The 13779-nt window shown below is 38.8% G+C and overlaps 1 protein-coding gene and 1 long non-coding RNA gene across 4 annotated transcripts; one reads left to right on the plus strand and one right to left on the minus strand.

Annotated features, from left to right (window-relative positions):
- Positions 1-129: 129 nt before the first annotated feature.
- Positions 130-8115, plus strand: plgrkt (plasminogen receptor, C-terminal lysine transmembrane protein). Of its 3 annotated transcripts, none has more exons than XM_003444334.5 (6): positions 130-240; positions 551-647; positions 4243-4373; positions 4506-4615; positions 5510-5638; positions 7469-8115. In XM_003444334.5, the coding sequence occupies exons 2-5, from the start codon at positions 567-569 to the stop codon at positions 5635-5637; spliced, it is 450 nt and encodes a 149-aa protein (XP_003444382.1). In that variant the 5' UTR covers positions 130-240; positions 551-566; the 3' UTR covers position 5638; positions 7469-8115. The 3 variants fall into 3 exon arrangements, with proteins under 3 accessions (XP_003444382.1, XP_019216685.1, XP_019216686.1); XM_019361140.2 differs by lacking the exon at positions 7469-8115 and adding an exon at positions 374-463 and having other exon boundaries at positions 168-240; positions 5510-7204; XM_019361141.2 differs by lacking the exon at positions 7469-8115 and adding an exon at positions 374-427 and having other exon boundaries at positions 168-240; positions 5510-7204.
- Positions 8116-8204: 89 nt separating this feature from the next.
- Positions 8205-11182, minus strand: LOC102078273 (uncharacterized). The gene is made up of 5 exons (XR_001224302.3): positions 10430-11182; positions 10154-10227; positions 8929-9021; positions 8742-8820; positions 8205-8564 (listed from the first exon to the last, which is right to left on the minus strand). It is a non-coding gene; the product is annotated as an uncharacterized LOC102078273 (long non-coding RNA).
- Between the last annotated feature and the right edge of the window lie 2597 nt (positions 11183-13779).

Raw genomic sequence — 13779 nt, forward strand, 5'->3', positions numbered from 1 at the left:
ACAGTCAAATGTTGTTTTCTATTATTTATGTTTTATTTATTTATTATTTTCATTTCAGTCAACTCTTTATATTTCGAATGCAAATAAATGAATGAATAAAATAAAAAAAAATTCACGTTTAGCCGGAAGTAAGACGTCATTTCCTTCCGCTAAAAAGGCAGTGCGCGTAGCTTTTATTTTGACGATCTACCCCGGAGTCCTTTCCCCAGCATTTAGCTTAAAGTCTTCAAAGTCTTTGGGGTATGTAAAGCTTTTATTTTAAGTTCTCCAACTTACCATGAAATATTAAAGTTTATACGGGCAGCATTTTCATTTAAGTTAAAGACAGTAGTCGTGTTGTTATTCGCTAACTTAACGGGAAAGCTTCAAATAGGAGTTGAGGCTTAAAGCTAAAGCTGAAGTGAAGAGACACTGAAGGACTGAAGAGGTCACTACACGCTGAAACAAATCCAGTTTGAAGCAGGTGGCTTTTCTAAGCCTCTGGAATTTTGTTTGTTGTTGTGATGAGAGCAGAGCAGCACGTTTGAATGACTGCGTGTTTAATTCACAGAAACGCCAACGCAGCCATGGGTGCCCTACTGTCCAAATCCATGGATGACAATTTTAAAAAGCAACAAGAATTCATGCTAATGAATGCACGGCTGCAGGTGAGTAAAAGTGCACCCACTCGCACATCACCTCTGACCTCTGCTGTGGCGTTTAAAGCCACCATCTAGTGAAAGATGGTGCAAGTGAAAAAGCAAAAAAAAAAAACTAAAAGCAGATTTTTAATTTTTTTTTACACATAAAATTTCCCAAAACCTTCCCACCTGACCCCTGCATGATCATCTGATTTGTTGTGGTACATTAACTTTAGCATGAAGCCATGAAAGGTTTTACCTTTATACTTTGAAACTCTACTAGTTACAGATGCTGAAATGATGTTGGAATAAGTTGAAATTGTACACTAGTTAATTTGTATTATTTTTGTCTCAGCTCTATGAGTAGACATTCACAACAACTGTAGGTCTGCAAACATTTTTAATCTCTATAACTACAACCAAATCCATTTAGACCCATGTAAAGTACCTGAATAAATGCACTGTGTTACTTAATTACTCTCTGGAGGAGGTAATTAACTACACTGCTCATTGTCTGAGTAGTGTAATCACTGTGCGTTACTGACACAAATCCCTGTCCTAATGAAGAAACGCATACCATCTTTCTTTTAGTGTTTAAGTATTAATACACACCAAAGTCAAAAAAAGGCAGTGACAAGCCTGACTGCTTCTCACTGCCTTTGTTACACCGGTGAAGATCATGCTATGGCTTCTAGACTGGGGTGAGCATACACTCAGCTTTAACCTCACTCTTCTCACTTTTCTAGCTCTTATAGTGTGTTAGTAAGATGTGGATCCAAGGCTGTAAAGCAGTTCTGGAGGGTGGGGATACATATTCTAATGTGTGGTCTAGTTCGGTGCCTGATACACAGTTTCAAAAATCTCCTGTGGCTGCTCATATGTACAGTACACATATTTTGAGAATGGACTTCCTAGGAATGAGGAATTGGTGTCATCAAAATGTCAAAATGGATATATAGTAGGGGGGTTTGTTTTCTTTCAAGGAAAAAAACTGATGCAAATATCTACTGACATCAGAGCATTTTATAGTGACCTCCATAAAAAAAGGAAAAGAAAGTAGATCTTATTTATGTGAAGTTGGAAAACCCAAACACCGACCAAACAAAAAAAAAAAAATTGGGCATTTTTAGTCACAAAAGAAAGGATTTAAAGCTCTTCTGTGGAAATACACCACTGGGCTCAGATGTTCATATTGCTGTCTTAAGCAGGAGGAACTTTCTTTGGATACCAAAGATGGACTCAAAGAGGGGCCAAAGCTTTCTGAAATCTTTCCAAATTACTGTAACTGTAAGATGCTTTTTTAAATGCCTATTTTCAATCACCTGGCAAAGTTTCAATAGAATTGAAATCTTAGCATTGGTTAGGCGCCTCAGTTCTTCTCCTTGAGTCCTTTCTTTGTGGATTTACTAGTGCATTTAGGAACATTACTCTGTTTTAAGGTCCATATCCAATTTTGGACAAATCATTTTTAAAAGCATGAGAGCATACAGAGTGCCCAAAAGTCAAAGTTTGCAAACATGTAAAAAAAAACCTAATCCACAAAAAAACCCTAACATGAAATATTTTGTATTTATCAGGAATACCCGCTGCACATATTTCCCGCATATATTTGCTCTGCTTTTCTTTCTCGCATGTTACATCTGTTTCTTTTCCTTCTTCCAATGTGTAGATCATGATGATTTGTGTGCATCTGTTTTCCAGGTTGTGTCCCGCTTTGTGTTCATACTTGCAGCCCTCACAAATGTCACCTTCAGAGTGGGTCGACTCATTTCTTCTTTTTCCAGTCCTGTTCCAGATTCACAGTCTGCTGCTTGTCTGAGCTTGGCAAAACCAAATCTTTTCCTTTTGATATTCCCACCAGCAGATATGTTTGTCTAGTTTTGAATTACACATCTACACTAAGAGGGCTAATTTATCATTCATGGGTTTGTAGCTATCCCATACAAACAGCCTGTAGAAACAGAAAATGGTAAAGAATGTTATACAAAGACCCTGAAGCCTTTAACGTAGATGACACATTATTATTGTTGTTGTTATAAGTGTTTATTATTATAAACACTCATGAGTCATTTGGCATCAGTACAAAAATGATGGGCAGAAAGGTGAAGGAGCAGAGGTTGTGAATGTGGATGAGTTTAAATAGCATCCAACCATCCAAAGTAACAGTGGGTGGAGAAGAGTTTCAGCGGTAATTTATGATGTATAGTTGCAGACTGAAAGGAAAGGTTTTTAAGATGCTATGATGTGTGGTTTGGAAAACTGGAGGTGACAGAGTTGAAGATGTTAAGATTTTTTTGTTTGGAGTGACCATGAAGGACATGATTAGGAATGAGTTCATCAGAGGGACATTTCAGGTTGAGTGCTTTGGAGACAAAGCTAAAAGGCATGGACATGTGGATATACTGGACAAAGGATGTAGAAGATGGAGCTGCCAGGGTGGAGGTAAAGAGGAAGACAACAGATTTGTGGATATAGTGAAGGAGGACCTGCCAAGGGTTTGTGTGATAGTGCAACAAACAAGCAAAACGAACAGTGTTCAAGAAATGTAGCACCTCTTGTCCTCGTCAATACACAGTGATGGTGGCAGATTTATTTAAAAAAACCATTTTGTTCACATAATGCAGACTGAAGGGAATAGTCTAACTGTAACTAATAATGTGAAACTGGTGGCTGAGCAGAAAAGATGTGCAGTGATCTTTACTTATATTACTTATTTGTGCATATCGACATATTGAACTGCTTCATTTTTATAAGATGGAGACCCTGCAGCATCTATGTACTTAGTTGCTGGAGTGAGTTTCAGGATAGTTTATTCAAATTTAACATCCTCTATCTTCCATTTACTTCCTTTTTTGTGACCCAGATGGAACTGTCATGAGAGCTGACCTTTCAGCGATCGTGTCACCCCATTTCCCGCTTCTGCAGCTCATACACATGGTCTGGAGGAGTGGGAAATGCTTTCTTTTCATAATTGCGTTCTTCACTCATTCACAGCATGTGCCGTTAAAGGGGGACACCCTTAAGCGTGCTCAGATTACTCACTAGTTTGTTTCAGCGGACACTGGCTTTAAAAGAACAAACACTGTCGATTACAGAAGTCACTCCTGTAATTTCCATTGAACTAAAAGAGTGTACAGCCAAGAATCGATGTCAGGAGTATGAAACACCCAGATTGTGGAGATGAGAAGTTTGTCACTTCCTCCTTCCCTAGAGCGTAGTGTTTGTAGTTGGCATGTTTACAGCAGTGGATTCCAGGGTTTAGTTTCATGAGTTATTAAAAATTCCAAAGAAACTTCTCAAGCATACATAGAAGTTCAGTCTGTGCTCCCAACTAATCACATCTCTGTTCACGTAATGTACACTTCCTACAAGTTTTTAGGGGCTTTTTAAAAAAAGTACTAAGCCTTTGGTGCTTATGGCGATCTCTTTTAAACTGTGTACTCTCATAAAACAATTAACTGATGAATCAGATGATTGTTACAGCTCTGATAAACAGTAATTTATAATCAGTAATGACTGACTATAACTGACAATGAAATCTTACCAAGCAGGGAAATTTTTATTTCATAATTTCTTCTTAATTTATTGTTGTGTGTCTGTGTGCGCGCGTGCATGTGCCCAGATGGAGCGTCAGATTCTGATGCAGAACCAGATGAGAGAGCGGCAGATGGCGATGCAGATCGCATGGTCCAGAGAGTTTCTGAACTACTTTGGCAGTTTCTTTGCGGTGGCCACAGTGGGGCTAACTGCAGGGTGAGATTCTAACACCTCACAAAGATCTGACACAAACACACACAGATTCACTTTCACACAGATTCATCTCTGTCTCGTGCTTTTATCTTTCCAGTTAAATATTGTCTTCTATTTATCATCATTTTTCTTTAGAGCTATTAAAAGAAAGAACCCGGGCATGCTGGCTCCCATCATACCACTCAGTTTCATATTTGCCTACCAGATGGACAGCGCCTATGGAACGCTTATTTATCGTATGAGAGGTAAAGCTACACACTTACAGTCATCATCATCTTAAGGAAACCTGTTTAACATTTAAAAAGAGGGTGCACAGATAGATGAATAAATCGTTATCAAGCATTATATAGTGATTCTTTGCTTTGGTTTTAGAGGATTATTTTACTTTGAACAGCAGAACAGAGACTCACTATATCCAGAAGACCCAGGCTCTGATATACAGTTAGGTCCATATATATGAATACATGAATAGTGTCTGTTTACCAAAACAATTTCCACTTTCCACTATGATGGGCATCTATATAATGTGTAGACTCTCAGCTTTCATATGAGAAAATCCACATTCAAATCGGATGAAGGTTTTGGAGTTTCGGCCCTTTAACATGTGCCCCCCACTTTTTAAAGGGACAAAAAGTAATTGGACATTTGACTGAAAGGCTATTTCATGGTCAGGTGTGGGCACTTCCTTTGTTATGTCATTATCAATTAAGCAGATAGAAGCCCTGGAGTTGATTTGAGGTGTGGCGCTTGCATTAGTAAGATTTTCCTCGGAACAGAAAACGTGGTCAAATTAATAAATTTTATTTCATTTGTCCAGTTACTTTTGATGTCCTGAAATGATGGGATTGCGTTTTAGTTCTCACATTTTTGTGCAATCTTTTTGTTCAACCCACTGAATTAAAGCTGACAGTCAGCAGTTCAACTGGATCTGAGTTGTTATATTTAAAATTAATTGTGGTAATGTACAGAACCAAAATGCTAAAAAAAAAATTGTCTCTGTCCAAATCGACCTTACTTTTTACCAAATAATGCATCTAAATGTTTAAAAAATATTGTTTAGTTATTCATTAATTACATTTTTAAAAAAGATTGCAGTCACTAATTATGCCCATTAAATGTGTTTTTCATGATCTCTTTAGGGGAAGCTGAGAATATCATGGAAACTGAAAATGACCGTCTACAGTTGCCTCAAGGGACTCCAACCTTTGAGAGCATAGAGAAGGCCCGCCGTGCTAAAAGCAGCCTCAGCGCCTTCTTGGAGAAATAATGTAATTAGTTATTGTCTAACAGCGTGGTTCCAGAGAGGAGCCGCAGCCACTGTCCATTTCGTTTTCAACAAACCACAAGGACTAGGAAGTGGCTCACAAAGAAACCTCAGATTTAGCTGTCCAAAACATACCCACTCCCTAAACGCTACACAACTATACTTTATGTAGCATTAAGATAAAAGCGGCTTCAGCTCCTTCTTGGAGAAATAATGTAATAATTTATTGAACAAAAGTCCTCTATCATGGAAAATTTTAAGGCTCTGCTATTTCTCTCTGTCAGGTTGACCTTATTGAACGAAAGGCTCCTTTTTCTGTCTCATTTCAGTCTTTCAGATACACCAATCAGGCATTACATTATGACTACCTAACTAATACTGTGTTGGTCGCCCTTTTGCTGCCAAAGCGGCCCTGACCCATCACGTGATATCTGGCACCAAGATGCCAGGTGTGGCCTCCGTGTTGAATAGTCTGGATCAGTGTTATTCACTTTGCTAGTGGTCGTAATGTTATGCCTGATTGGTGTATGCCACATGTTGATCTATGAGTTAAGTTTTATTACAGTGTTATAAGAGCATTGTGTGACCACGGCAGATAACTTGTCTCTAAATATTGCACAATTGCAGTTATATCATCAATGTTTGCTTTAGGTTGTTATTTTCCAGGGTTTGCTTTGATTATGTATGATGGACTTGAAGGGAAATTGATAGTAATATTGATCAGTTTATGTTATCTCTCTGGGGTTTTTTCTTATAATTAGATGAACAAGAATACCAGCTGCTATAAGCCTGGTTCATTAATGTAATAATGATGATTGAACAAAATGGTAAGACACATGATTGTTGACTTTCGTCAAAGCTGCATTTAGACCAGTGGAGAGCAGAAATTCTCTTAAACACTCTTCATAACAGCTCATTTTACCTGGCTCTTATGTGTAATACGTCACCTTTAAAAAGCTCCTGAAACATGTGTCTCATCAGATGACTGTTAAGAGTATTGCTGCTGGTCAGTTATACACTTGCCTCTCTGTTTAGATGATAGACTGTATGCAAAAGATGGACGTAGCCTCCAGACCCTCCACTTTTTCTCCTTTCCATTCAGCTCATGCTGTCCTGGAACAGCAAAGGCTTGCCCTTTCTTTCTCATTTCAGTGGCTACATCGACCCTTTGTATTCAATCTGCGGTTCTTTTCTATCCAGGTCATAGACGTGTTACTTTCTGAGAAGCTTTATTTTGATGAAATCTAAATTAGGTTTCTGCTGCCCTCTGCCAGGCTGGTAACTTTTGCAGTCGCCGATAACCAACAGCTGAAGTGATCAAAATGTAATGGTGTGTTATTGGTAAAGATTCTCAGATATTTATTTTGACAGCTAAAATTTATTATTTTCAACACTAAAAATGTAATTGTAGGTGTGAGGGAGCTTCAATACAAAGCTGCTGGACCTCCAACTTTTTTTAAGCCATCACAGTAGATTTAATGCAGAGTATTTCAAGGTGCTGATATTTATACTTTGTGTTTGACATCTGGAAAACAAATTTAAATTAATAAAAAAAAGAAAATTGAAAAGATTTCAGTGTCTGAATTGATCTTTGTGACAAGGACACCCCCTGAATGCAAAGCTGTAGAGCAGGGATGTCAGTGTTTCTGTTAATGTAATGAGATATTTTAATCTCAAAGAAGAGCAATTTCAGCAGTATGTGGGGTTCTTTGTTTGTTTTTTAACATGATAATGAAATGCTGCATAGTAAATGACATTTCTCAGGATGACTCTTTGGGCTTAAATTGTTAGAAGCTAATATGTAAAGTTATGTCCTCTTTCATATTTTCCACAGCCATTCAGTGGACTGGAGTGGAGCATATTTCACAGTTTGAGTGTGAGAGAATTCCCCGACAGAGAAACAGTGAAACTCGCAGAGCCAGAGCTCAGCAAAGGCCAGAAATATTATAGATCCTACTTTTGGCATCCTCAAAACACGCTGGCACTCCATCTTCTTGTGAGCCCTTGAGAGTCGGCCTCTGTTTCCTCCCAAAGTTGTGGGGGCCTGCTGCATCCTCCACATAATATCTGTGTGGCAACACATGATGTCTACGAAGAAGAAGGAGAGGAGGAGGAGGCGGCACAAGCATGACAAGAAGCCAAAACAGTTGAAGGCACAGGTGCAGACAGGGAGTTTTCAGGAACCTGTGTCTGAGCCAGGCTTGCTGCACAAGTGTCTTCTCCTGAACAGCTGCCTGCATGATGTAGTCATGTTCAAACAGCAGCTAAGACCACAAGAAATACCCTGCTGTTGGTTAAAAAAAAAAAAAAGTTACATATTTTTCTCCTAATTAGTGTTGCTGTAGGAGTATGGAATCTATTTGTTCAAATTGTAAATAGTGTGCATTAAGTGTTCTTTTTTGTATATTTGTGTATTTTTTATAAACCTCGTGTTCATGATTGTATAGGTTGAATTTAATGTAAACGTTATTATAAATGTTACACTTGTTTAAATGATTTGTTTTACTTTTAGTAAAGAGATCACCCTGATACACGCGGAAAAAAACTCACTTCACATTTGACATTTAAAGTGCTTTATTTAAAGTTTGTCAACAAGTTTCTCAAATAGTGACAGATATCACTCTGCCCTTTGAGTAGCTGCCCTCTCCCTCTCTTCCTCCCTAGCCAGAGCCTGTCTCTCTCTGTTTTCCTCTCTTTCTGGTTGGTCTTTTAAAAACGGTAGGATAGCCTGGCTGTCCCTGGGCCTCTTCCTCGACTCTTCTGTAGAAGGGGTCTATGGTGTAGTGCTGATTGCATCACCTGTAGTGAAAGTCAGGTTTGCTGGTAGACTTGAGTGCTGCCGCTGGATCACAGCATCCATCATATTGTAGCGCTGCCAGGTGGTGGCAGTCGGGCTACCTGCCTCTACACCCTTCCCTGTAGATGGGTCCCTAAGAAAATATGAATTAATTGCTATATTATCACAGTTACATTGACTGTATTATTAAATTGCAAAGTACATTTTATTTAAAAAAACGAAGAAGAGGAACTTACATTTAGGGAATGGTAAACAAGTAAAGTATTTTTTTAAACCAATCTAAGGAATCAGATAGGAACGGGTACACTACCTTGTATTTGGCCTTCAGGTTGCTCCACTTTTTTTTTTTGCTTGTTTGGCTGTTATAGCCTGAAGAGCTAACAAAGTCCCTGAGGGAAAAGAATGTGGCACTGTCACTTCAATAGGTATTTATCATAATAGAGGTGTTGCTCTAATCCTTCCCTTGAACACAGGGAGCACTCAAAATCAGTACTTACTCCCATCTAGTCTTGCAGGAATTTCTCCTTCCAGTAAAAAGGCTCTCATTTGCTGCCCGCCACTCAATGAGAGCCCGTGTTTCCTCGCGTGTCCTTTGATTAAAATATAAAACGTTAAATATTCCATAGTAATAATAATAATTCAAGCAAAGAATAGCTTTTATAATAGGGAATAATGAGCAAAGCAATCAGGTGCTCTATTAAAACTTAATGTTCATAGAAACTTCAAATGAATTGAGGATTTTTAAACATTATATAGGACAGTGTAACATTTGTGTAAACGACTGGCTATTAAAAATACCAAAGCGATTTATATCAGAGCCTTTAGAGATTGTGGCAAATTTCCAAATGAAATGTCGAGATAAGGCCGTTTTCTTCAGGCACACTGAACCTCGTGCTTGCTATTTGGCAGGCAAGGCATCTCCGAAAAAAAGCACAGGAAATTTATAAGTAGGGTCTCTACTGTTAAATGTACTAAACATTAGAATTTAAATACCTATATTCTCACATAAAATTCATTGAAAATACACTGCATATTACAACTAAAGAAGTATTTAACTTTGTGGGTCTTCTCCTCAACCATTTCCACAGAACTCTTGCGAAATGGATTCTGGGATATTTGGCTGTACCACCAAATCCACCCAAGTCACCACCGATGCATGCTTGACAAAACGACAGGAGTGAGTACACATCTGGGAATTTTTAGCATACTCAGCTTGATGCCTACTTTGAATTGGAAAAGTACTACGACTGACGACGTATCACAAGTCCACGAGAACGCAATTACACACAAGTACGCCTACGTATCAGATCATTTCATTCATCTTTATGAGCAACATTTTAACTTCTTTAACTCTGGAGTGATGAGCTCCAACAGTATGCTTGACATTTGCTCAGATAGGACAAAAGAACAATGAAGCAGACCAGTCTTTGGTTGTGAATGGTTGCAGTTAATTGTAAGATTGGACTAAGTCAAGATCAAATGTTAGATTTTTTACACACTTTAAATTGTCATAAAGTTATACAAACCTTTTTGACAAGTTCTGAATAGATCTGCAACGTATTTAATTATTTGTGCATCTATAATATGGATCATTTGGAAATTGAATACATAAAGACTATTTGTTTTTTTTTAATCACAATGGTATTTAATATACTGATTGAAAAACTGAAGAGTTTTGTTTTTTTTAAATTGTTGTTGTGTCATTTAAGTGTAGATACTTACATATCCTGTGCCATGGCAGTCCCCTAAACATGGAAACTGATCTGCTATTGACGATGCCAAAATTGCCTTCATCTCTGAAGTTGGACAAGCAAAAACTTATGTAAATTTCTTCTAAAATAAACAACACATAAAGCAGAAGCTTTTGTATACTGAGTAGGGTCTGATCGTAGCCAACATTCTCAGCCTCAGCAGCTAATACTTTTAACAACTTAGCCTTGCATGTTAACTAAAAACCAAAAGGCTAACACAAACATTATCTGTAAGGTATTAAATTACATTCATTGTAGAAGAAAGTCGAGTTATATCTTATCAGGTGAAAGTCTAGTTGAAAGTGGCAGTTTGTGAAAAAATTATGTGGCTTCTTCTGAGGCTTGTCTTTAATCCAACGAATTGGGTAAAATTTGACCCAATATTTGATCAAAGCTAACCGACCTATGACCCAATAGAAATAGCCAAGCTGTGGAGTTAATTAAAGAACCCGACACATCACCAACCCTACTGCTGAGTCACAACTTCTGAACCAATATTTCGTCAAACTAACTCAACCTATGACTCTACATCAGGGGTACCCAATCCCAGTCTGCGAGGGCCAGTGTTCTGCAGGGTTTAGATCTCACCCTGGGTCAACACACCTGAATCAAATGATTAGTTCATTACCAGGCCTCTGGAGAACTTCAAGACATGTTGAGGAGGTAATTTAGCCATTTAAATCAGCTGTATTGGATCAAGGACACATCTAAAACCTGCAGGGACACCGGCCCTCGTGGACTGGGATTGGGGACTCCTGCTCTACATCTTTTACTCAGAAGTTGAGTTATGAAACTCAGCACCAATGAGATAGATCACTCTTTTTAAAACAATTCTTTACTTTTGTATTTTAACTTGTAATCATTTCTCGGTCCATCTGAATATCTGGAATTAGAGAGCAACGGTTTACATCAGCAGCTCTTATAGAGAACCTGCATACATACATACATACATACATAAAAAAAAAAAAAAACACCCAGCACGCCCCCTGCGGGCGGTTTATCCTTCAAGCTTGGGTCCTCTACCAGAGGCCTGGGAGCTTGAGGGTCCTGCGCAGTATCTCAGCTGTTCCCAGGACTGCGCTCTTCTGGACAGAGATGTCCGATGTTGTTCCCGGGATCTGCTGGAGCCACTCGCCTAGCTTGGGAGTCACCGCACCTAGTGCTCCGATTACCACGGGGACCACCGTTACCTTCACCCTCCACATCCTGTCGAGCTCTTCTCTGAGCCCTTGGTATTTCTCCAGCTATATATATATGCTACAATCATTATACAATGAATATTATTTTTATTATGTATCCAGTTGTCTGACCTGCAGCAGGCGCAGTGTGAACATGCAGACACAGCAAAAACCTGAGACTTTGAAACCGGAAACATTTACTGTTACACCACAGTCACTTAATAATATTTAGGACGGCCGCACGTAGATAACAGTTTTCCTTAATCTTGCGCTTGTAGTTAGCAAATATAAATAAATCACGTCTTTCAATCGCCACAGTCACGAGCAGTTTTAAACTGCGGAAAAAATGCACGACTGGTTTCCACGGTAACCAGATTGTTGCCGTCGGCACGTGTTTACGTACACCTGGTGACGTCACACAGAGAAAACTTCTCTTTGATCCCCAAAAGTCCTTAAATAGACCTTTGAGTCGCATGATAACACACGCTAAAAGCTGTCATGTCAAACTACGTTTGGGGCGCGATTTGCTCTGTGGGCACTTATGCTCACAAAAAAATGAGAAAAACGTTGGGATTTAATGACCAACGTTCACCCACTGCTGACCAAACTGTTCGCGGTGGTAACCAAATTTTACACGCGGAACATGAGGTACCTTTGCCAGGTCAGCATATACCTCAACCCCGCTTCAGCAGACTCAGAGGACTGCACAATCAGAATAGCGGTTTAAAGCAAGGGTGTGAAATTCTTCACCCTGAAAAGATGCAGCAGCAGCCTTCTGTGATTCAAAGACATCAGCTACAGGAAAATTCAAATCAAGATGCATCAGACCCTGCTGACACCAGGATCTCAGACCTAAGATATAGTCAAAGAGTCTCAGAACACCATGATGAAATTGTGAACAGAGACAGGCCTCCTTTGGAAGGGAGACAAGAACATAATGGGATTCCTCATAGTGAGGTTTCTATCACCAGGAGAGTAACTGGATGTTTAGAACAATTCATTACCACAGTGTTTAACCTGTCCAATTCAGCAACTGAGGCCATTGGTCACATGTTCTGGGAAATGGTCGACGAGGTCAGATCTTTGGTAATAGAAGTGATGATAGATATTTCAGCAGACCTGTTACGTATCACTTCAAATTTAATTGTGTTCCTCTTCGAACTTCAACTCATAATAGTTGAGTTTCTTCGATTTTTAAGATCAAACCGTTAATTTTCCTCTATGCAAATGGAAAAAATGAAGACAAACCTAATGTCTATATTTTAAACCTTTTAACAACATAAGAAAATATCAGTATATATGATATTTTGATAATATTGGTGTATAATGGGGTTAATTAGGCTCTTACCATCTCAGTCATGCAAACAACAGTTGAAAACCCAGCCAGTCACGGCAGATGGCTGCTCCTTCCTGAGCCTGGTTCTGCTGGAGGTTTCTTCCCAACGGGGAGTTTTTCCTCCCCACAGTTGCCAAGTGCTTGCTCATAGGGGATCATCAGATTGCTGGCCTTGTCTCTAATACTGTAGGGACTACCTTACAGTATTAGAGATAGGCAGCTGTTGTTTGCATTCAAAGCCACATAAATAAACTTGAATTCTCAATTAAATGAATGGATTTGATTTGATTCTTTATCTTCACAGAATCCTTTTACTTCAGTTTTGTCTTCTGCTTCTTGGTAGCAATAATAGTTTTGTCAATTAAGCTTTCTTGCCCCATTCATCCCTGTGTTCTCCTGTTTTCTCCTAACTGGCATGTCTGACCCGTGGGAGTGCAGACACCACACAGAGAAAGCCTGGAAACATTTTCAGTGACGTCACAGAACAACGCACCTGCAGCCCGCACATAGATAACTATTTTCCACTATTCAGGAAGTGACAACACTAACTAGACTGTCTGAGTGCTCACCTATCATTTGGTTCAGTCTGTAGATTTTGTGGTTCAGTATAACCCACGGCTAATTGTTTGCTGTTGGTTTGATTCGGTTGTCAGTCCACACAGTAGGTGACGTATCATTTAGTTAATCTTATGATTGCCTATCAGGTTTGCTTTTAGACTTGTGCTATGTTTGAAATGATAAATGTTACAAGGTCAAAAGTAGTAAAATAGCTGGCTACAGTTTTTTTTAAATGAAAGTGACGAAGGTGCAGATTCATACATGTAGAGATGCTGTCAGATTAACAGATGTTAATGTGTGAAAAGGGCTTTAACCCTCCCATTATGATGAATTGACCTGATTTCAAGTTTTAAAATGTAAAAAGAAAATTGTTAAAAAGACTTTTCTAATACAAAATTTCTGCTTGGATTAAAAAGTGTAACCAGCATATAAAATGAAAATGGTTTGACCTGGCAGCCAAAGTGGAGGCTGAAGGGGTCTAAAACTACATCTGTCTTTGTAACTGTGAGACATATTTCACCAACA

The sequence above is a fragment of the Oreochromis niloticus genome, linkage group LG7 (assembly GCF_001858045.2).
Source record: "Oreochromis niloticus isolate F11D_XX linkage group LG7, O_niloticus_UMD_NMBU, whole genome shotgun sequence".
Lineage (NCBI taxonomy): Eukaryota > Metazoa > Chordata > Actinopteri > Cichliformes > Cichlidae > Oreochromis > Oreochromis niloticus.